This window comes from Jaculus jaculus, chromosome 5, assembly GCF_020740685.1.
Source record: "Jaculus jaculus isolate mJacJac1 chromosome 5, mJacJac1.mat.Y.cur, whole genome shotgun sequence".
NCBI lineage: Eukaryota > Metazoa > Chordata > Mammalia > Rodentia > Dipodidae > Jaculus > Jaculus jaculus.
The window spans coordinates 90,896,958-90,922,306 of NC_059106.1; the positions used below are offsets into that span (position 1 = coordinate 90,896,958).

At 39.7% G+C, this 25,349-nt stretch overlaps 1 protein-coding gene across 3 annotated transcripts in view; it reads right to left on the reverse strand.

Annotated features, from left to right (window-relative positions):
* Fgd4 (FYVE, RhoGEF and PH domain containing 4) overlaps positions 1-25,349 on the reverse strand; it is a 231,056-nt gene that overhangs the window by 41,647 nt on the left and 164,060 nt on the right. For all 3 annotated transcript variants that reach the window (XM_045151259.1, XM_045151258.1, XM_004663222.3), the window contains 6 exons: positions 12,827-12,916; positions 11,158-11,303; positions 10,595-10,751; positions 4,029-4,167; positions 1,047-1,105; positions 585-731 (listed from right to left, as the gene is read on the reverse strand). In XM_045151259.1, coding sequence (XP_045007194.1) covers positions 585-731; positions 1,047-1,105; positions 4,029-4,167; positions 10,595-10,751; positions 11,158-11,303; positions 12,827-12,916 — 738 coding nt within the window. The remainder of the gene's footprint in view (positions 1-584; positions 732-1,046; positions 1,106-4,028; positions 4,168-10,594; positions 10,752-11,157; positions 11,304-12,826; positions 12,917-25,349) is intronic.

Genomic DNA, 25,349 nt, shown 5'->3' on the forward strand with positions numbered 1-25,349 from the left:
ATAGAGGATCAGTAGGATTGTTATCATAGGAAATAGTTTGCCTACAATATTAAAAATATTTAAAAATGGAGCTGGAGAGATTGCTTAGTGGTTAAGGTACTTGCTTGCAAAGCCAAAGGATCTTGGTTCAATTCTCCAGGTCCCATGTAAGCCAGATGCACATGGTGGCACATGCATCTGGAGTTCGTTTGCAGTGGCTGGAGGTCCTGGTGTGCCACTTCTCTCTCTCTTTCTCTCAAATAAATAAAAAAATTAAAAATAAATAAAATAAAATAAAATAAATGCCATTCATTAGGAAAGTGAAAACCTAAAACAAGCCAAAGGAGAATTTCAGAAAATATATCACACCCCACATACACACTGTGGGCTAAAATCACCAAAGTCTATGTAGTAAGTATACAAAAAAAATCCCTTAAATTTCAGAAAAATTAGAATATCATCTCATAGAGAATCCTGACAGTGTTGACTAAGCCTGATTAGATATAGTTATGTTGGGAAGCAAGCAAGTACCCTACTTTTCAAAGATTGATATTGAAATTTCAGTACATTGTTCTTAAGTTTCTTACTGACACTATAATACTTACTAAGAAAAGGTAGCGTTCTTGTGCTGATGTGTTCCGAGCAGCTAGTTTAAGGATCTGTCCTTCTTTTATTAGTTCATTTGAAGGATTTACAATGTCTTCTTCTTCTCCCAACATTTCATAAATTACTAAGAGTTTCTTCAGGTTCTCCTGGGAAATTAAAACAAAATATAGCAAGATCAAATATACAAGCAAGATCAACTTAGTGACATGAATAATCCTGTAACATCAACTAAAATTTTCATAATTTAAAAAGGATTGAGAATAAGTATGCATTTTGGTACAAAATGCATCAGTAAAATGAAACCTGAGAGGAAGATTACTCCAGATGACACCAGACATGCTGTCAACATTCTTTTTTGCTAACCTATATTGTATAACTTTTGTCCAAAGCTACAATAGTTATAAACTGTTAACTATAAATATCTAACCAGAAGGTTCCTGTCTTCACTAAAAACCACTTACCATTTTTCTTATTGCACTATTAGAATGGCTTGCTGCTGTAGATATAATTTCAAGTGATTCTAAATGAGGAAAAAAAGAAAAGTAAATAAATATGTTTTGTCCTAACTGTGCTACTAGGTAATTGAGTAACATAAACTGAGAAAAAATCTGAGATCAAAGACAATGAAAATAGGAGTAGTAGCAATTTCCATGTATACTTTCAAGAGTTTATTTGTAAGCAGACTACTTGACTTTAAAGGGTATTTTTCTTACAAAAAAGTCGTATATGATATTAGGCTCATAGGTATATTTAATCTATAATACATCTCAAAAGTTAACAAGCATTTACAATGTACACTAACCAGATTTACAAGGTACTTTAGTGGGTAATTTTATACATACAATAAACCTTCATTATCTACCAGTTTTCTGTCATCTAAAAAATATAGAAAATCCCAGAAATACGTAATCCATAAGTCCTCAATATGATTTATTATAGTACACTACTAAAATTCTCCTATTTTATTATGAGTGATTGTTAACTTCAAATTTTCTCATAAGTATGTTTATTCATGGAATAGAGCAGTTCTGCATATAGGGTTTTGATATCTACAATTGCAGGTATGCATGGAACATTTTAGAAGGCATTTCCCAAGAACCAAAAGATGACTGTATATCAATTTCTTTCATATGAAAGACATGAGGAAGTGATATAATTTGACTAATATCACAAAGGCTCAAACATAGATCTTCTGACTCAAACTTCAGACCCTATAACATTTTAGCAATAGTATTTTACTAGGTTTTTGGGCAAAGTGATTAGTCAGCATAACCATGCTTTCTGTGGGAAAACACACTTATGGTTCTAGAAGGGAATCTTCTGAAACCAGCGTTCAAAGTTTTTGTTGCTGGGGCAGATGGTGAGAGAGGTGAAAGGGACTGTTTGGTGTGGACATGATAGGAGCTCCATAGGTGGGGAAGAGCCGTGGAGACAGGCCGCTGCTGTATCTACCCAGAGAACATCGCTCAATCTTGAACTACGTCCTGTTTCTGATTCCCATTTTGTCCTGGGAACACTGGCCTGCTCAGTTCTGCTCCAACAACCCCATTTGCTTTGACCTACATTTTGTGCTCTTTGCTCTGCTGAATAGAATGTGGTTTTGTTTTGTTCCCCTCAGCTTTCAGGTCTCCCAAGGCTCTCTTTCTGCAATTTCCTTAGACTTTTATTATAACTAGTAATGAGAAGCCAGGAAGAGAAACAAAATGTTCTATGTCCACAACTCCTGTTCTGACCTTAGGGGAAGAATAAGTCTTTGGATATACAAGACTTACATATTCAAGAAATATCTAGATGTGGACATTTTCTTTTGATATAGGATTCACAACAGAGGGGGACAAAATAAGGTAGGCTGGGGCATTGTCTAAAACACAGTTCATACAAAGCTGGTAGTTCTACCTCCTGCTCACATGAGCTCTGTCACTAGTGGCAGAGTTCCCAGGATGCAGTGGGCCGGGGGGGGGGGGTTGTGAAATTCATGATGAACTATGAAAGGGAAAAGAAGAAGGAAATTTTTATGGCCACTGAGCTACACGGATGCTGGGGAAAACATGTTGGAGGCAGCTTATGTTCAAGATTGAGAGTCCAAGGCCAAAGATAATGTTTGGTACTCCTCAGCTCACACTAACGCCCACTAATATTAGAAGGGAAGAAACAGTGAGGAAAATTTTAAGGCTGTAGGTAAGTAGTTTAGCACTTGTCAAGTGTAAAGCCATGTCTATTTCTTAAATTTTCATTTATCACTGTAACTGTTTTTTTTTCAAGGTAGGGTCTCACTCTAGCACAGGCTGACCTGGAATTTACTATGTAGTCTCAGAGTGGCCTCCAACTCACAGTGATCCTCCTACCTCTGCCTCCTGAGCACTGGGATTAAAGGTGTGTGCCACTATACCCAGCTTTCTCTATAACTTTTGAGTGATTTTTAATTTCATTACTTTATTTGTGTGTGTGTGAGTTGGGGGGGTCATATTGTATACACTTGTCATGGTGCATGTGTGGAAGTCAGAGGACAAATAAGGGTTGGTCTTGGCCTGTCTGAGGCAGGCATCTCTCTGGATTCTCACTGTGCTGTTCTTGGCTGTGCTAAGGGCTCCTGAAAACTTCTGAATCTGCCTCTCATCTCACCATCAGTGTCAGCATGCTGGGACTATAGAAGCCCATTCTGGCTTCTGTCTTTTCATGTGGGCTCTAGGGATCAAACTCAGCTTGCCAAGTGCTTTATCCAATGAGCCATTACTGCAGTCCCCACTGATGGCTTTGAGTGAGTTTTTAAAATTGAATTACATGCCTGGGGGTGCAGCACAGTGATAGGGCATGTCCATCTTAGAATATGATGTGAAAGGTCCTGGATTTAATCCCTAGCACCAAAGATCAAAATAAAAGACAAGAAAACAAACAAAAATACTGCATGAGAAGCTAAAGTATTATGGAAACTCGTAAGTCATAAGAAAGTGTTTCATTTTAGTGTAATGAAATAATTAAAGACAACATACATAAGTAGAATAAAGTTTTCTTGAGGAAAATGTTATTAAACAATAAAATTCAAAATTTCCTATATATCTTAGGGTAGGTAAGGCCAACTTTACTTAGGTTATTTATACATAGTAAAAGTCATCTTAGCTTTTGTGGTAGGCATCAATAGTACTTGCAATTGCAAATACTTGTATTATCTCTGTGAGAAGGGAATCATGTATTGCTACTCTAAATGGTTCTAAGGTTATATTTTTAGATTTCACAGTTAATGATTAACATGAATCCACGTGATTTGTATTGCTCTAAACCTGAGATTTTTGGCTCATAAGCAGCTTGCCCAATTGACGTGATAACAATTTCCAGTGAGGTTACTAATATTTGACTAAAGTAGCTGTGAGATGTCTCACTTTGGAACTGTAAGAGCACCTGGTCATTTTATCATCCTGTTGTAGAGGGGGATAAAAAGCAATTACTTTTTGCATCATTCCAGTCAGGGGAGTCTGGGGGCAGTTTTCTTAGGTAGTCCTTAAGGAGCATCTCGTACCGAGGAATCCGCTGGACAGGTTCCAGCATGTGGTGCTGCAGGGTTAGGCTCCCACAGATCTTCTGTTTCTGTAATAAGCAAGGTTTTAAAAGGAGAATTTACAAATTAGGTTAGCAGTCTTAAAAACTCAATATCAAACAGAACCTCACCAATGGCAATATTTTTTCTGTAAAGTGTGGCAGTGCATACCTGCATTATAGATCTGGAATGATTTGAAAAGTGCAGATAACTGAGCCCTACTTCAGTCTATGAAATCTTAATTCTGGGGGAAGGAGCTAGAGAATATTCAATTTAAAACACTATACTCTCATAACATTAAAGGGTTTGTTTTTTTTTTCAAGGTAGGATCTCATCCATAACATTAAAGTTTAAGGACCACTAATTGAGTATAAGAACAGAAAGGAAAAAAAATCAAGAAGAATTTTAAGCAAGGAAAAACCTACATTGCATGCAGCTTCATGGGACAGAGAGAAGTCATCAGTGGAGATAAACAACAATGGTTACTGCAAACCTTAAATTTGGTTGGCAGGCCAAATGAGCCAATGGGTGCAATAGTGGCATGTTTGTTATGGGGAAAACCAACTGCTCTTTAATTGGACTGGAGGCCCGCTCCACAGGAGGGAATACATGCCTGATACTGAAAACCTATGACGGGGAAGTCATGAGCCCTAGCGGTGTAACGCCCACTGATGTCTGGCTAAATGCATGTACCATGCTCACCAAACTGCCCGGTAAGCACTCTTCTTAGTGTTCATACCCATATATTAATGCTACTTTTACTTTGGTTAGAGAAGCTTCTCTTTTCAGATGGCAGTGACCTCTGGAATGACTCAGAAGGCACCATAGTACTGAGAAGAAGCAACAGAGGAGTGGCCAGCCCTGAAGCATCTCTATCACACCTTCTGAAGCTCAGAGTTTATTGTGGAAGAGGTGACAGGAAGAATGTGAGAGCCAAAGGAAGGGCAGGACTCCTTACAATTTGCTCCTCCAGACACAAAATGGCTGGTATATCCATGACCTCTCAGTGCCTGACACTACCTACACAAGACCAGTATAATAGGCCGAAAAGATGATGACATCAAAATAAAAAAGAGACTGATGCAGAGGGGCATAGGTATAATGGAAAATGGAGTTGCAAAGGGGAAAGTGGGGGGAGAGGGAATTATCATGGTTTATTGTCTATAATTATGGAAGTTGTCAATAATAAAATAAATTTATACAAAAGAATTTTAAGCAAGACCATTCAAAGTTGCTAGAAACCACTTCAAAATTTTTTTGTTGTTCATTTTATTTATTTATTTATTTGAAAGTGACAGAGAGAGAGAGAAAGAGAGGCAGAGAGAGAGAGAGAGAGAGAGAGAGAGAGAATGGGCGTGCCAGGGCTTCCAGCCACTGAAAACAACTCCAGACGCATGTGCCGCAACCACTTTAATTAGTCACTACCAGGGTGTGCAGAGTCACATGATTAAGCTATTTTACAGAGATTTTTTTTTCCAAAAGTTGTAGCCATCACATGAAGTTCTCTAAGCCAAATTGTACTAAATGTTTTTGGACTTAGCAGAAACTATTTCATAATAAGGCATTCATAAAAAGTAATCCATAAAGGCTGGAGAGATGGGTTAGTGGTTAAGCCACTTGCCTCCAAAGCCTAAAGACCCAGGTTCCATTCTTCAGGTCCCACATAAGCCAGATGCACATAGTGGAGCATGTGTCTGGAGTCTGCAGTGGCTAGAGGCCCTTGCATACCCATTTATTCTCTCTCTGTCTCTAGTATATAAAATACCAAAAAGAAAAATATTCAATAAACGAGAATGACAAGATATAGGCATTCTGTTATCTGTCAGAAAATTTTTGATTTATCCTAAGGTTAAGGCATTCTTGTCTTATCTTCAATAGAAACCAAACTTCAATTCTGATAGCAAATTTGGTCTATACTACTTGTTTTTAATAAGTTGTTAAGAGAAAAATAAAGATGCCTTGTTCATATTACACAAAACCGAAACCCTATTAAAATATTTAATGAGGGCTGGAGGAATTTCTCAGTGGTTAAGATGCTTGCCTGCAATGCCTAACAACTGGGATTCGATTTTCCAGTACCCACATAAAGCCAGATGCACAAAGTGGTCCATGCATCTGGAGTTCATTTACAGCAACTGGAGGCCCTGGCACACTCATTCTACTTGTCTTCTCTCTTTCTGCTTGGACATAAATAAATAAAAATTTAAAATAATTAATTAAAAATTTATTGAACTTATATAACAATCAAGGTACTGCAAGGCATGAAAGTTTTATTAAGGTGTGGTACTTTTATTCTAGCAAGCTAGTAACTAAAGGTTTCCCAAGGAAGGGGACATTCAAGAGCACCCTGATGGGTAAGGCTGTGCTGGGTAGAGAGTGAGGTCGACTTGGTAAGGAGGTCCAGGAACTGGTCTTGAGAGAACAGGTTCATGACATACGTGCAAGTAGCAGATGGATTTTCTTGGCAAGCAAGATAGCACTAAGAAAACTGAGGATGAGGAAGAAAAAGCACTATTAGGTAGTCATGTCAAGGACTTTTACAGCTAAGCTGACTTGAGAGGTGTTTTGTCTAATGCAGGTTCTTTTTTTAATTAATATATGTGTCTTTTATATTTTTGGTTTTTCAAGGTAGAGTCTTGCTCTAGACCAGGCTAACTTTGAATTTACTATGTAGTCTCAGGGTGGCCTTGAACTCAAAGATCCTCCTACCTCTGCCTCCCAGGGATTAAAGGCATGTGCCATCACGCCCAGTTTAATACAGGTTTTTTATATGAAGATTAACCTACTCAACATGGCTTAAGAGGGGTGGGGAAAAGGCATAAAATTGATATGGAAGCTGAGGGAACAACAGCTTACCTTAATACACTGTAAGATATTAATTTTGTTAAGTTTAAGTATCTCATTTGATTTTTTTCCAATGACCTACTATATATAGTAAAAAATTATTGGTGCTAAAATTTTTATAAACTGTGGCTCACAGAAATTGGTGTTTGCTAAGGACTAATGAATGACTAGAAAGACAGACTAAAATCTTTTTATTTATTTAATTTAATTTAATTATTTGAGGGAGGGAGGGAAAGGGGAGGGAAAGGGGAGAGAAAGGGAGAGACAGAGAGAATGGGCACACCAGGGCCTCCAGCTAATGCAAATGAACTCCAGATGCATGCATCTGGTTCTGGGGAGTTGAACCTAGGTCCTTAGGCTTTGCAGGCAAGTGCTTTAACCACTAATCCATCTCTCCAGCCCAGACAGACTAAATCATAAACTAAGTTAGTACAGTCCTAACGTACTACTCCTTTCATGTTCATGTCATTTGCTCATAATATTGGGAAGATAGGCACTGCAGAGATAGGACTTAGTTTGACAAATCAGTAACTACCATCAACATCATCATTAACTGACTAATTTGTTCACTGAGTTCTACATTAAACAACTTGAATACATTATCTCATAGGCAAATGAAGTGAGACAACAGAATGAGGAAACATATAAAGCCATGTTGTCAAGCTCTAGTGAATGAAAGAAAAATGCTGTCACAAAAATCCAACAATATCTCAGAAGTATTATCTACTGTGTATAGAGCATAAAAGTCAGGTGGAAAACTTGCCTTGGAGCTAATGATAGAAACAGAACAGGTTGTTGATGTTGTTTTCACAAGACTGCCATACAGAGTCAGGTAAATTTCACTCGGTCGTTAGCTACTGGAGTTTGGGGTGGGGGACTAGATTTGACACAGCAATCTTGGAAGTATCTGTCATGATGGTTGAAGTCTGAACAGATATGATGACATGGAGGGTACAGAAACAAGGTGGACTCTGAGCTCTGTCCAGATTTAATTTTAGTACTGACAAGAAGGGCTAGTGAAAGAATAAAAAGCGCCGGGCGTGGTGGTGCACGCCTTTAATCTCAGCACTCAGGAGGCAGAGGTAGGAGGATCGCTGTGAGTTTGAGGCCACCCTGAGACTCCATAGTGAATTCCTGGTCAGCCTGGGCTAGAGTGAGACCCTATCTCGAAAAACAAAAACAAACAAACAAAAAAAGTGTAGAATGTGTTTAGATAGGCAGAGAAGCAATCATAAAGAAAAGAACTGTTGATTTAAAGTGTTCATAAAGAAGTTTTTTGTTGTAGTTGTTTGTTTGCTTGTTTTTGTTTTTTCGCGGTAGGGTCTCACTCTGGCTCAGGCTGACCTGGAACTCACTATATAGTCTCAGGGTGGCCTCGAACTCTCAGCGATCCTCCTATCTCTGCCTCCCAAGTGTTGGGATAAAGACAGTGGAGAAGACAAAATGGGAGCTTTGGTTAGGACTAAGGACAGTGGCAAATCCTAGTAGAATAACTATCAAAATGTGTAAGTTAAAAAACAATTTCAGTATTTTAAAAATTGATCAGAGGGATACAAACATCTGAAAAGCACTTATGATTTAAAAACTGTTTAGTTTCAGGAAGTATTTTACTTTATTTTTTAAAAAATATTTTATTTATTTGCAAGCAGGAGAGAATGAGACAGGGAGGGAGTGGGCATGTCGGGGCGTCCTGCCACTGCAAATGAACTCCACATGTATGCACCACCTCGTGCATCTAGCATCATGTGGATGCTGGAGAACTGAACCCAGGCTGTCAGGCTTTGTAACCAAGCACTTATAGGTCTGCATCATCTCTCCAACCCCTCGGTTACTTTCTTGTTGCTGTGACTAAAAACAAGTTTAGAAAAGGGGGGAGATGGCTCAGCAGTTAAAGGTGCTTGCTTACAAAGCTTAATGGCCTGGGTTTGATTCCTCAGTACCCACATAAAGCCGAGTTTGTTTGCAGTGACAAAAGGCCCTGGAGCACCACTTCATCTCTTTTTCTCTCTATGCTTAAAAATAAAAAAATATATATTTAAAAAGAAAGAAAGGAAGGAAGGAAGGAGGGAAGGAAGAAAGGAAGGGCTGGGCATGGTGCTGCACACCAGCACTTGGGAAGCAGAGGTAGGAGAATCGCTGTGAGTTCAAGAGCAGCCTGAGACTACATAGTGCATTCCAGGTCAGCCTGAGCTTGAGTGTGACCTTACCTCAGAAAACCAAAAAGGAAAAAAAAAGGGGGGGGGGGGAGTTAATTTGGCTTGCAATTTTAAGGGGATAAATTCCACCATGGTGAAAAGGCAAGGAAGGACTGGGAAGGCAGCTGTCACGGTGCCTTGCATCATCAAGAAGCATAGGAGAAACAGGAAGTGGGGCTTGGCTATAAATCCCCAAGTGACCTATTTCCGCCAGCCTGACCCCACTCCCCTGAGGGGTCTACAGTCTTACCGAGAAGCACCACTAGCTCAGCACCACCTGTTCAAACACACGAGGATATGGAAGACATTTTATATTCAACCCATAACATTCTATCCCTGGCCCCTCTTGGATCATGTGGCCAACTCGTGATGCAACTTGTAGTCAGACCCACTCCCCTGAAGTCTTTGAAAGTTCTAGTAGCAGGCTGGAGAGGTGGCTTAGCTATTAAGCACTTGCCTGTAAAGCTTAAGGACCCTGGTTAGAGGCTTGATTCTCCAAGACCCACATAAGTCAGATGCACAAGGTGGCACATGCATCTGGAGCTCGTTTGCAGTGGCTGGAGGCCCTGATGCACCCATTCTCTACCTATCTGCCTCTGTCTCTCTGTGTCTGTCGCTCTCACATTAATGAATAAAAAATAAATAAAAATTTTAAAAAGTCCTAATAGTGTTTAAAAGACTAAAGTCTCTTCTGAGCCTCCAGGTAATATGTTAACTGGGATCCCCTGTAAAATTAAAAAAACAAACTACGTATTTCCAACATGTAATGGCCCAGAGTAAACATACCCATTCAAAAGGAACAAGTGGGGCATATCAAGGAAAGGTTGGAACAAAGCAAGACTGAAACCCAGCAGAGCAAAAAAAAAAAAACAAATCCTGCAGCCCCATGACAAGCATCTTGGACTTGTGATGAAATATCCTTGGGTCTCCAAAAGGCTTAGGTAGTCCACCCTTCCAATTCTGCTGCCTATGGCACACACAGCCCCTCTACTGGGTGAGATAAGCTCCACATCAATAGCTTTTCTTGCAGATATCCTATGGCCCTGGTGTAGTCAGTATCTTGGTGTCTCCAAAGCAACTTGGGGTTCATCTTCAGAGCTTTATGTAGTAGCTTCTCACACCCAACCTTACCCTGGTGTGCCCATTCTCATTCTTTCTCTCTCTCACCTCTCCCTCTCATTGTAAATAAAAAATGTGAGAAAAGGGACAGAAAGTATATAAAGGAAAAAATAGTGACTAAAAACACAAAACTATTGAAAAATTATTCACAAATGCAATAAGCTCAATCTGCACATAGGATCCACAGAAAAACAGGCATCCGGGTACATCATATCTCAACTGCCAAAAGGCAACACAAAGGAGAAAAGGTTTTAGACCACGGCCATGTAATTTGTGTGGAAAATCTAACTCATAATCATGACAAAATCCGCCCTCTTACCTGAATTTCTTCGATCACTGACTTGAACTGAGGAACACGTTCTGTCATGCATTTAACCAATTCCATTGCATTATCAAATCCCTTCACATATTCTCCATACATCTTAAGGAATGGCGCCAATTTCTGAAGGATATCTCCAATTCTGGGAGTAGTTTCCCTATAGTAAATATAGAAGCTAGTTATTAAGGTTTGTCATAGAATGAATATATCAACAGGAGTACAGATGAAGTAATTGCCTCGATACATTCTGCTGGATCAGATCCACTTTGCTCTGTGATGGGCAGAGAGTAAACAGTTCCTTTTCAATGAGAGATCAGGGAGGGAAGAGAGATACTACAGAAGTTTCAATGCTCCTGATTACCCCTAAAATCTTGTCTTCACCAGTCAAAATATCATTTGGGGAGCAGAAATGAGACCCTTTTCGGTGAAAGCTGAACATGTACAACTTCTATCAGCAGTTTTAAATGCAAGGTTGGCACAAAGTCTATTGTAGTGGTGTGTAACATTTCTATTTCAATTTAAAAGCTGAAAACCACAGCAACATTCTTATTCACTCATCTTACCATTCTTGCATTCGTTTCTCCAGCTCTGGCAACAGGAATTTACTATGGAAGGCATTTATTGATGAAATGTTAGAAAATATTTTATTCACCATCTCTGCTGAAAAAGAACCTCGGTTTGCTTCTTCCAATAGTTTGCAATAAAATACCTGAGTAATAGAATAAAACAAGCATTACTTCAGCTAACTACCAATCTGCACTGTGCTAGTCCGTGCTGGGCTCACAGTAATGTTGTTGAATAAACCGGAGTGGCTCATGGGTTGAGAAATCATAATTTGAAATGTAGAAATGAGTATATGCTTTACTTTGGAAGAACTTTAAGTAAGAATTAAAAAAATTTTTTTTTGTTTGGTTTTTCGAGGTAGGGTCTCACACTAGTCCAGGCTGACCTGGAATTCACTCTGTCGTCTCAGGGTGGCCTCGAATTCACAGTGATCCTCCTACCTGTGCCTCCCAAGTGCTGGGATTAAAGGCATGTGCCACCATGCCCAGCTAAAAATATTTTTATTTATTTTTTTGCAAGCAGAGATAGAGTAGGAGGGAGAACAAGAGAGAAAGAGAAGGGCTATGGGCACTCCAGACGCAAACACCACTTTGAGAATCTGGCTTTACATGGGCACTGGGAATTGAAACCAGGCCACCAGGATTTGCAAGCAAGCACCTTTAATGACTGAGCCATCTTTCCAGCCCCTTAAATAATTATGACTTTTGTATTATAGCCAAAGCTACAAATCTACCTGTAAGATGCTTAAGTAAATAACATAGTTTTTCAGCCAGGCGTGGTGGTGCACGCCTTTCCCAGCACACGGGAGGCAGAGGTAGGAGGATCACTGTGAGTTCAAGGCCACCCTGAGACTACAGAGTGAATTCCAGGTCAGCCTGGACCAGAGTGAGACCCTACCTCAAAAAGGAAAGAAAGAAAGGAAGGAAGGAAGGAAGGAAGGAAGGAAGGAAGGAAGGAAGGAAGGAAGGAAGGAAGGAAGGAAGGGTGAAAAAACTTTGTCATGCACATAGAGTGTGACAGCTTTAATTTCTGATTATGTCTTGCATCACTTCTACAGCAAGTATTATGCATTTCCCTTACTGTGGTATTTGGAATGTCACTGTTCCTATCAAAACTGAATATACCTTGGGAAGGGAAGATAGATGATTTAGTAACTCTAATAGAACAGGTTCTTAATATCTGGCCAATGAATAAACAAAAGCAATTTTTTTAGTTCTGAAATGCTTACTTTTCAGTAAATAGTACATGATAATTTCAAACACTGATGTGTGTGAGGAGACCTTTTATACATAATCATAGGATCTTAAAAATAATTAAACAACAAAATACCCCGCACTCTTTGCTATGCTCCACAATACCTCTGCTATACCTTGTTCAAGCTGTTCTGCTAAAGAAGAAAAAGATTTGTGCCTTTACAATATTAAGATGGTTGTTAACTTTCTAAACTGACCTCACTGTATTTTCTAGGGAAACAAATAAAAAACCCTACAAAAAAACTATGTCCTTAGAGACTCCGACATGGGGTCTGGTAGTAATTAAGACACTAAAAACTCTAAAGGTCAGCAACAATAGCTAAGTTAATTTGGCATTAAAAATACAACCTGCAGTTCCTGAAACACTTTAGTTACTAGGCTAAAAGGATGTACAACAGCAAACATAAAGCATTACCTGATCTAGGAGGTCAAGTCTGTTGACATAAGCTCTTTCTGTAAGCAGAAGTTCATTGGCTATTTTGTGAAGTTTTTGCTCATTAGTTTCCTAAAAATAGAAAATAAGTTCACATTTTATAAAAGGTGGCTTGGACAACATTTCTCAAACAATAAACGCTTGATCAAATGGCCTGAACAAAGCAGTTTTCTCACATGTCTCTGGCTATCCCCTTTAGTCATCAAGGAACATCTAAGCAGAAATGAATGGCTTCTCGGCCTTTGAGCTAAGATCAAGTGTAAGCAGAAATGAACAGAATTAGAATGGAGCAATCAGATTTGACCTCAGGCTTCTGTAGCAATTAACACCACCTTTTCCTCAAAACATACTTTTATCTTTCTTGGTCCCCAGCACTACAGTTTCCTCACTGTCACTTGCCTCTCACATACTAAGGTATCTTGTCTATTAGCTCTATGCAAACATTTTATTTTACAACACATTTTATGAAAAGATCAATCATATATATATATATATATATATATATATATATATATATATATATATGGAGGGGGGGGGGAGAACACAGTAAAGTGCATGCACAGGTATCTATCACCAAGATTCAGCATCTCTCAATTTACTGTTATTTTTACCTCATGTGTGTCCTTCTAACTCTCTCACTCACATTATTTTCAATTAGATCTCAGTTTTATTCTTTCCTAAAAATATATTTAATCCTTAAACATATTCGTATAACCTCCTAGTTTCATGGTGATAGGAGCATGCTGTTTCTTGCTAGAACACCACCTTCTATATCCGTAAGGCTTCAGTGGAGAACCTAGCATTCAATAACCCTCTCTGGCAGGATGCGTACCTCGCTCACAGCTACTGCTCTACACAAGCCATCTTTGCTGCAGAAGTGACAATCACACTGCAAACACTGCACACTTTCCCATCCTGGTATTCATGCCACCCCCCTGACCTTGGTTTGTCCTGTGAAATCCTGACAATGATCAAGTCCCACTTTTGGTATGTTATCTCCAGCATTCACTCAAGTTCTTATCACTTCCATGCTGTTTTGCATATCTCCTGTCAAGCTCAAACCAACCAGAAATTTTCATGTGACCTAATTCCAACCTTTTTTGGGGTGTGTGTCGGGGTGGGGGTGGGGCTCTAACTCTCCTGTATTGCTACAGAGGAATCTTTCTAGAACTTTGCTTTGTACATATAACCTTATTTCCTACAGGAAGAAAAGCCTTTTGTTATAATTTTCCACTCATTTCCTCAAACTCATTTCTTGTATCGTTTTGAGGCATCCTCTTCTGCAAACTCATCAATGTAAGAGATGTTGGGCAACCACGGAATCATGTCCCTGGCTGCTGTCACACAGTACTTTCTTCAACCGTGGTCTGGCACATCTCCTTGCTGAATCTCTTTAGGTTACTGACACTTTCCCTTTGACCATCGGCTAAATTTTCCCTTGTCCCATCCCTAACCCCTTCATCTCTGTTCAAGCTCTTGGGCTTGATCCTATTACAAGGCATTTTACATTTCACACACATTAACATATTTCTACCTAGAACTTTGCTGAAATACATTTTTACTATAGGAGATTAAAAGTGTAATAAGGAGGGCTGGAGAGTTAGCTTAGCATTTAAGGTACTTGCCTGAAAACCCAAAGGACTCAGGTTTGACTCACCAAGACCCATGTAAGCCAGATGCACAAGTGGGCACCCATTCATTCTCTCTCTCACCCCCTCTCAAATAAATTTTTAGAATTGTAGTAAGGAAAAAATTCTATAGCAAAGTACATGAACATATTTGATGTCAGATTTAATTTGGGTAGAAATGTTATACTTTATTAATTTATTTTAATTATTAAAAACATTTATTTGCTTAATTGTGTGTACCTGTGTGTGTGTGTGCACCAGATCTCCTACACTACAAACATCAGTTGTATAAGCCACTTTTTCATGTGGTTTTATGTGAGTTCTGGGGAACTGAACCTGGGCCAGCAGGCTTTGCAAGCAAGGACCTCTGTCCACTGAGCCATCTCTCCAATTCCATAAAGGCTACATTTTAAACTGTGCATAAAACACTTATGTGTGTGCACATACGTGTGAGTGCAGGAATGCACATGCACCCTGGAGGGCGTGGGGGCGTCAGAGGAGTTCTGGGAGTTGGTCCTCACCTCCCTCTTCACTTCAGGCACTGTTCTGGCTGTTCACAGCTAGCTGGTCCTTGAGCTTCTGGGCAATCACCCCGCCTCCACATTTCACAGCAGGCATGCTACAGAGGCTCGCCACAGCTGCTGGCTTTTATGTAGGGCCTGGGGATCCAACTTAGGTACTCAGGCATTAGCAGTAAGAACTTTATCCACTGAGCAATCCCCCAGCCTCTGAAATGCTTTTCAGTTTACAAGTTCCATGTTTATGCTATCCACTTCATGCTGTATGTGCAACAGCTTCTAATGAGGAAAGTTATGTTTCACTTTTCTTTTTCTTTTCTTAGGTAGGATCTCATTCTAGCCCAGGCTGACTGGGAACTCACAGCAAGCTGGCTACCTTAGCCTCCTGAATGCTGGGACTAAAGGCATGTGCCACCTATACCTAGCTTATCTTCCACTTAAAAAACAAAACAAAAACTTTTTATTGATAATTTTCATACGTGTATATGTTTATCTCATAATCCCTTACTTTACCTTCTTTTGTCTTTCTCTCTTTTCTAAACCCGCCCTCCTGTCTTTCCAACTAGTCCTTCTACTCTGCTGTCTTTTTTCCTTTTCTCTTCCTTCCCCACCATCTATGATGGAATGTTCTCGGCACACTATTGAGCAGGTTTTGTGCAATCACTGTGACGGCATGAATACAGCTATCATGGCGGGAAGCACAGCTCCCCCAGCTCTTACATTGTTTTCTGGTCTCTCTTCTGCAAAGACACCGGAGCCTTGCAGGGGGTGATGCAGACATTTCATTTAGAACACTTATTCTCTAGCAAGTTTTCATTTGTTTATTTTGTTTTTTCGAGGTAAGGTTTCACTCTAGCTCAGGCTGACCTGCAATTCACTATGTAGTCTCAGGGTGGCCTCAAACTCATGGCAATCCTCTTACCTCTGCTCCCAAGTGATGGGATTAAAGGCATGCACCACCATACCTGGCTAGTATTTTTTTTCCAATTTATTTTTAAGAGGGAAGGAGAGAACGAGGGGAAGAGGGGGAGAGAGAATGAATGAATATGGGAGTGTTAGGAACTCTTGCCACTGCAAATGAACTCCAGATGCATGTGCTACTTTGTGCATCTGGCTTTACATGGGTACTGGAGAGTCCCTCCTTTCCAACTATCTAGAGAAAGATCTAGATTTTTTGGGAGGGGGGTTGAGGTAGGGTTTTGTTTTAGCCCAGGCTGACATGGAATTCACTCTGTAGTCTCAGAGTGCTTTGAACTCACAGCAATCTTCCTACCTTTACCTCACCTCCCAAATTCTGGGATTAAAGGCGTGTACCACGCTTTGCTTAGATTCAGTTTTCCACATAGAGATACCCAGTTTTTCTAGCACCATTTGTTAGAGACCATCTTTCTCCAATAAGTACTTTTGGCAATTCTGTCAAAAATCAGATGGCTATGGCTCCCAGAGTTTATATCTGTATCTTCTATTCTGTCCCACTATGGACCAGGGCCAGTATCATGCTGTTTTGTTATTATGACTATGTAACATACTTTGACATCAGGTATGGCTCCAGCACCCATCCCCACCACAAACAGGATTGCTTTGGCTATCCAAGGTCTTTTGTACTTCCAATTAAATTTTAAGATTTTTTCCCTATTTTAATGAAAACTGGCATTGGAATTTTGATGGGTATGGTTTTTGGTAAGTTAGCCATTTCACAACAGTGATTCTTCTAACTTGAGAGCATTGGATGTCGTTTTATTTCCTAGTATGTTTTTCAATTATTGACATGTGTTTAAAGTTTTCATTGTAGAGGTCTTTCACTTTCTTCATTAGGTTAATTACAGGTGTGCTTATGTGTGTATTTATTTATTTTGAGGAAATTTTGAATGAGAATGTTTCCTTGATTTGATGCTCAGCATGTTTGCTACTGGCATACTGGAAGGCTACTGATTTCTGTGTGCTAGTTTTTTTTTAAATCCTGCTACTTTGCTGAAGTATTTATCAGCTCTAAGAGTTTCCTGGTTGAGTTTTTTTTTTTAATTTTATTTATTTATTTATTTATTTGAGAGTGACAGACACAGAGAGAAGGACAGATAGAGGGAGAGAGAGAATGGGCGCGCCAGGGCTTCCAGCCACTGCAAACGAACTCCAGACGCGTGCGCCCCCTTGTGCATCTGGCTAACGTGGGACCTGGGGAACCGAGCCTCGAACCAGGGTCCTTAGGCTTCACAGGCAAGCGTTTAGCCGCTAAGCCATCTCTCCAGCCCAAGTTTTTTAATTTTATTATTTTATTTACAAGCAAGGGTGAGGGAGAGAGAGAATGGGTACACTAGGGCCTGTAGCCACTGCAAACAAACTCCAAATGTGCATGTCACTTTGTGCATCTGGCTTTTCTTTTTTTTTTTTTTTTTTTTGAGGTAGGGTCTCACTCTAGCTCAGGCTGACCTGGAATTCACTATGTAGTCTCAGGACAGCCTTGAACTCCTGGCGATCCTTCTACCTCTGCCTCCCGAGTGCTGGGATTAAAGGTGTGCACCACCATGCCCGACTTTGCATCTGGCTTTTCATGGGTATTAAGGAATTGAATCTGGGTCCTTAGGCTTCGTAGGTAAGCATCTTAAACACTGAGCCATCTCTCCAGCCCTTGCATGAGTCTTTAGGGTGTCTTTATGCATAGAATTATATGCAAATAAGAGTTTGACTTACTCTTTTTCTAATTGTATTCGTTTGATTTACTCCTTGTATTTATTTCTCATCTTATTGCTGCAGTTAAGACTTTCAGTACTATAATGAATAAATGTGATAAAAGTGGATACCTTCATCTTGTTCCTGATTTTAGTGAAAAGACTGAACTTTTTTGTTTAGTCCCATGTTGGTGACAGGTTTGTCATATACAGCCGTTATTTTTGAGATGCATTTCTTCCATTCCAAATTTTTTAAAGGAATTTATCACTAATATAGAAATCAGAGATATAAACTTCCCTCACTGCCTTCATTGCATCGCAGAGATTTAGAATGTTGTATTCATTATCATTTGATTCTAGTAGTTTTTTAATGTCCTTTTTGGTTTCTTCAAAGATCCACTCATCATTGAATAGTGTATTGTTAAACTTCTACAAGTTTGTGTATACTCTGCAGTCTCTCTTATTTAAGCTGTGATCAAATAAAATACAAAGAATTACTTCAATTCTCCTATATTAATTAAGATATTCTTTGTGTTATAATATATGGTATATTTTAGAAAAAGTTCCACATTGCTAAAATGAATGTATTCCATAGTATTTTGATGGAAAATGTTGTATAGACTTCTGTAAGGTCCATTTGTTCTATGATGTGATTTAACCCAGAACTTGTGTCATTACAGTTTTTCCCCTCATGGGCCAGAAGATAATGCTATCCAAAGGTTATGTTGCCTATAAATACTATGGATGAAGTCACTACCAAGGACTTCCTGTTTAAATAATGTTTTGCTGACTGCAAAGCAGCATATGTTAGCTGAGCTTGGCAAACTGCATATACCCTGGTCATGTTTTGCAAAATTCAATGAGGATGTCAGCAGGTATTTTTTGGTTAGATCCCTGGCCTTGAGGAAGCCCACACAAACACAATGAAGAGTAAGCTTGCTGACATCCTGTTGAATCACTCACTGCCCTTGGGTTTACCGAAGAGTTAAGTCTTCTGTGGTGGAGATGAGAAAGCCATGGACTCATAGAATCTTAGTTTGGATTAATGTTGACAACAATGTCACTGAGAGAACTGCTAACATTTACTCACTGAATACTTTTTATATGCCTGGTACTGCTGTAAATATTGTATATAATTGGAGTCATCTTGATAACATAGATACTGACTTTATTCTTATTTTACAGGCAACATACACCTAACTAAACAAAACTTTGAGATAAAGGAGGCTATGTAATTTACCAAAGTCAAAGGTGATTATATCAGATGCCAATTATTAAGGAAAGGCTATGTTTTTTTTTTTTTCTTTTTAAGTTTCATTGTGTAGTCCAGGCTGACCCTGAGCTCACAGCATTCCTACCTCAGCCTCCCAAATGCTGGGATTATATGCATGAGCCACCATGTCCAGTTTAAGACCATAATGTTAAGTAACTACTTAGTATACAGTTTAACTTTTTCCTCTTAGTTTTCTTTTTTTCCCCTCTTATATGTTTTTGAAACAAAATAAGACTCTGCTGCATGCCTACAGGAGACAGACACACGCACAAAAAAAGGCAAACTATCTGGCGACATAGTCTACTTAAAGAAGGAATGGATGGTGTTACTAGTGCATTTGAAAGTTTATATATATTCAATTGAAAAGCATTTTATTAATAATTACCAGGTGTACAAAATTCAGTCATTTTAATGGAGAAATATATGTTTTGAGGCTCCACAATATTATCACATAAATTCTTTGGTTTGCAACACAGAACTCTTCAAGGCAGAGAACAAAAATTAGAATTTCTTTCCCCTATGGCAGATCACAGTTACTTAATCCTCCTCCATCTTTCTGTCCTAGAGCTGGCTGTAAATAAATTTCAGCCCAGGCTGGGGTGATGGCTCAGTGGGTGCTTATTGCTAAAGCTTGAGTACCAAGTTTGATCTTCCTCAAATTCCATGAAAAAAGCCAGGAGCCTTGGCAGGCTTCTGTAATTCCAGCACACTGACAGTGAGATGGGAGGCAGAGCTGGGAGAATTTCCCATAAGCTTGAGGTGAGGACAGAAAAGATCAACAAAAGAGGAAATCTAGATAGAGAAACCCTGCCTCAAGTGAGGTGGAAAGGGAAAAACTGACCCGAAAGTGGTCCTCAACCTCCACACATGTGCCATGGTGTACACATGCCCCTCCACATGAAAGAAATAAAATGAAAATTGCAATTAAAAAATAGATCAAGGTGTGGTGGTGCATGCCTTTAATCCCAGCACTTGGGAGGCAGAGGTAGGAGGATGGCTATGAATTCAAGGCCACCCTGAGACTACATAGTGAATTGCAGGTCAGCCTGAGCTAGAATGAGACCCTAATTCGAAAAATAAAATATTAAAAAATATAATTTTGATCTATCTGTGTCCAAAAGAGATCAGAAGACCCTCGTCATTCAGAAGGATCTTGTCTCTTTCATACCAGAGAGCTGCAGAGAAGCCAAGGAGACTCTGAAGAGACAAACCCTGCAGGGCTTCTCTTTCCAAGTCATTAGCAATCATGCCTACTCATCAAGGACAGGGTTTAGAGGACTTCTGGTTAGCTGAACCATGGAGGCTCCTGGGAGGCAGTGTCCCTGAGAGGGTGGGAGGGCCCTGAGCCTCTTCTGCCAACCTTGCCCCGTGCGTCTCCATCTGCACCCTCGGTAACAATCTTTGTCATAACAGGTAAACGTAAGTGTTCCTTCCCTGGCTTCTGTGAGCTACGTAAGTGACGTCACCTCTGAGGAAGGCACTATGGAAATTCACTGACCACGGGCTGCGCAGAAGCATGGCTGGGGCATATGGTTTGGCAACTGAGGAGAGGCAACTCAGTCATGGGAACTGAGCCTTCAACTCAAGGAGTAGAGACATTGTCATAACTGGATTAAATTTGAGGATACCCAGGGGTGTCCCTGTTGCAGTTGTCTGCTTCCTGGTGGGAAGAAAGCCTCACCCTCTGGGATCACAGAGGTGATCTGTGTTGTGCATGTATCTAACAATTGAGACTGAACTGAGTTTTCCTTTATCGCCAGGATCTATTAGATTTCTGTAAAAATAAGGAAATGGTTCCACCCATCTGCCCATTTCATAGTGCTGACAGAACCCTTACACATGCTAGCCAGGTACTCTACCACACAGCCACACCCCGAACCCTGAAGTAGTTTTTAAAATCACTGATGGCGTGTGTGTTTATTTGTAAGCAATGGGAGAGAGGAAGTGAGGCAGACACATACATGCACGCACATGGACAGAGAGGGAGGGAGGGAGGAAGGAGAGAATGAATAAATAAATGTATGGAGTCTTTGCAAACAAGTTTCTTTAACTGTGGAACCATCACCTGTTTCCTCCCCCCCCTCCCCCCCGTCCCTATTGTTTCTTAATGTTTGCCAAATTCAAAACTACATAATCTCTTCCTTGTCCTTAGACATTTATTAAGAAGTCCTTTTTCCTTATGACACTGTGAGAAACAGTAATGGTTATATAATGTTGATTATTAATAAACAATCCAATTTTCTTCTAGTGAAGTCTAACAGGCTTGAAATTGCAAGGTCCACTTTATAAATTATCAATTATAATTTTAATAGGTAGTATTATGAAGCATTTTACACTTGGTATCCCTCTTTAAAGTAAAAGTATAATACACACACACACACACACACACACACACATATATATATAGATTTTTTTTGGGGGGGGGAGGGGATTTCAAGGTAGGGTCTCACTCTAGCCCAGGCTGACCTAGGAGTCTCAGGGTGGCCTCGAACTCACGGCAATCCTCCTAACTCTACCTCCCGCGTGCTGGGATTAAAGGTATGTGCCACCATGCCCAGTACTTTTTTTTTTTTCTTTGAGGTAGGGTCTTGGTCTAGTCCAGGCTGATCTGGAATTGATTATGTAGTCTCAGGCTGGCCTAGAACTCATAGCAGTCTTCTTACCTACCTCAGCTTCCTGAGTGCCAGGATTAAAGGCATGCACCACCAATCTGAGCTTGCATATTTATTAGACAGAGAGAGGGAAAAAGAGAAAAAGCAAGAGAGAATGAATGAGAATAGGCATGCCAGCAAATGTACTCTAGATGCATGTGCCACATTGTGCATCTGGCTTTACATGGGTACTGAGGAATCAAACCCAGGCCATGCAAGCAAGAGCCTTTAACCATTGAGCCATCTCTCCAGCCTAAAAGGAATCTTTAAAAAAATTTATTAATACAGGGACTGGAGAGATGGTTTAACAGTTAAGGTACTTGATGGCAAAGCCAAAGTATGTTTGATTCCCCAGTACCTGCATAAAGCCAGATGCACAAGGTGATACATGTGTCCTGAGTTCGTTTGTAGTGGCTAGAGGCCCTCATTCTCTCTCTCTCCTCTCAAATAAATAAAAAAAAATTTTTAAAAATTATAACTACAGCCAGTTGTAGTGGCTGCTGCCTATAATTCCAGCATTCAGGAAGCTGAGGCAGGAGGATTTCTATGAGTTTAATGCTAGCCTGTGCTACAGAGACTGTTTCAGGAAAACATCCTCATCCCCTAACAAAACCCCAACAACTTAAATATACATTATTATGCTCATGAACTGAAAGCTAATGCTCAGAGAATTTCCTAAAACAAGGGTCCTAGAATCAAAAAAGGTATACCCCATATACGAATAGACTATATAACTAATTTCCTTTCTGCTGAGTGTAGCATGTAGATCTCTGAATGCATTTGTGTAGCCACTGCCTTCCGCGGTTAGGTGCAGCCTGGTTGTGAGTCATGGTCTTGCTGATTCATACATGCAAGTTCAGGGTATTATGTCATCTGCAGATGTTACCAGCTCCTACAGTTCTTTTCAGACCATCTGGCATGACTATACCACATGGCAGGAGGCAGGACAAAGAATACCCACCGCAGTTTGTGGAGCTCATCAACTGAGTGGGTGTCCGTTCTGCCAAGTCTTTGTGCCATTATCCTGTCTCATGCCTTGCAGGAGAGTAGACATGATGCTCAGGCACTTCCTAAAGGATGTTTTAAGACTAATCTTTAATTAGTTTAAACAAGTCAGCTATTAAAATCATGTTTTATAAAGTCTACTATACATGTGCTCATATACAATTTCCTTTAAATCAGAAACTAATCAAGAATTTTAGCCGGGTGTGGTGGCGCACGCCTTTAATCCCAGTACTTGGGAGGCAGAGGTAGGAGGATCTCCATGAGTTCGAGGCCACCCTGAGACTCCATAGTGAATTCCAGGTCAGCCTGGGCTAGAGTGAGACCCTACCTCAAAAAAAAAGAACTTTTATTTTTTTAAAAGCTACTTACAATTTCAAAACTTACTGCAGTTTCCCACATATACTTATTAGGGCTTACTTAAGACATATGTATGTGAAAGATCTATGTAAATCATTGTGTTTATGAGACTGAGCAAAGTGGTTTTTCAGTTCTGGGGAATCTCTACCCACATTTGCTATCAATTCCTAATATTGACCCATGGAAGAGGAGGGGTGATTTGTGTAGATGTATATATCTCAGTGTTCCTTGAGTCTCAGACTCATAAAAATTGGCATCAATTGAGGAAATAAATATTTGTTTATATGTTCTTTTTACATCACAGTTTAGATACATCATTTTAAATGCCTTGGCAGACATTATTCAATATGGCTCCAGATGATAATTTTCAGTTAGATTGTAATGATACTTAAAGGTTATACAGTTGGTCTGTCCTCTTATTAAAATCTGGCTTGTGTTAGACACTTTAACTGGGTAATATTCTCAAAGTCAACAGGTTCTTTCTCACTAAAGAACAAAGATAAGATCAGTAGCTATTGGCCACTCCTTTGCTGATCTGGACAAAAGGACTAGCGACTTAAAAGCACACAGGACTCCATATATGCCAGCACCAGCCATCAAAGAAACTCCATGCTATCCGTGAAACAGCTACACAAAGATCACAGGTGACTAGCCTGGTTCTGAAGGCCCAGCTCTCTGCACAGCTGTTTGAAATAATTTGTACCAGATGATTTGCTATCATGAGCCCAGAAAATCACTAGACAACCCTGCTATCATTTCCAACTTGGCCAGTGGTAGAGAATTTCTTCAGGAGGAAGGACTATTAATGCTAAGATGTAAGAACACCATCTATGGTTGGTACTAAGAGGCAAGGTTGTGATGGATGCAAAAAGTATCTGTGACTGGTCCAAATACACTGTAGAAGGCTTTATAAGCAGGTTCACTCAGGGAGCGTGCTGGAAGACACACTTAACCTGCCTTCCTTGGTGTTGAACCATTGGATCCAGACAGAAACTACTCTTAAGTGCTCATTTTTTATCCTTTAATATAAGTAGTATACTGAGTGATCAATTTCATTATGGCAGTTACACACACACTGCATTATATTTTGTCCACTCATTCTCCTCCCCCTCTTCTTGGTCCTCTTCCTCCCCTTACTGGCTGCCCCTTCTCCTTTCAGGCCACCTTCCACTATATCTCCTTCCCCTTCTTTAAATCTCTTGCTCTCCAACCACAGTATCCTTTATATTTTTGTGTCCCATACACATATATGTACATATATAAATAGGTATGATTAAATCTAGATTCTGCAGGAGAGAGAGCAGGTGATAGCTGTCTTCTTCAACTTGGTTTGTTTTGCTTGAAAAATGTCATTCTGTCACTGTTGGTGTTTCCCCCCCACCACCCTCTTTAATGTTGGGGATCAAACTCAGGGCCTTGAGCATGATAAGCAAGCACTCTTCCACTGAATCTCAGAACATGATTTCATGCTTTTCTATGGTTGAATAAAGGACCACTGTGCATATGTCCCACATTTTCTTTGTCCATTCATATCTAGGCTGGATGTTTCCTACTTATTATGAAAAGTGTAGTAATAAGCATGTGTATGTGTACAGTTTCTCTGTGGCAATGACTTAGCATCTTTTTTTTTCCCCCTCCAAGACAAGGGTTTCACTCTAGCCCAGGCTGACCTGGAATTCACTATGTAGTCTCAGGCTAGTCTTGAACTCACGATGATCCTCTTACCTCTGCCTCCCAAGTGCTGGGATTAAAGGTGTGTGCTACCACACCTGGCGCAACTTAGAGTTTTCTGAGTGCATATCAGACTTAGCGTCTTTTGAGTGCATATCAAAGAGTGAAACAGCTGAACTGTTCTTTTTTTTTTAGGAACTTCTGTATTAATTTCAACAGTAGCTATTCTAGTTTGCATTTCTGCCAGTAGTTCCCCTTTCCTCATATTCTCATCAGTATTTGTTGTCATTTATTCTCTTGATGATAGCAATTTTGACTGAAGTGAGATAGAATCTCAAAACAGTCAATTTGTATTTTCCTAATGGCTAAATGGCTAAGGATATGTAGCACATTTTCAAATATTTATTGACCATCTCTATTTGTTTCTTGGAGAACTATTTTATTCATTAACCCATTCATTGGTTGGATGATTATTTTCTGTTGTTTAAAATTTGAAGTTCTTTAGCTATGTCTGTTGTGTAATAAGAAAAGATTCCCCCATTCTGTAGGCTGTCTCTGATTATTTTCTTGACTTTACAGAAGCATTATAATTTAATGCAACCCAATTTATGAGTTCTTGGTATTATTTCCTGTGCTACTGGAGCCCTTTCTAGAAAAGCCTACCTGTGCTTATATCGTGAAGTGCTCTGCCTATTTTTCCTGTAGTAGTTCCAGAGACTCAGACCAAAATAATTAA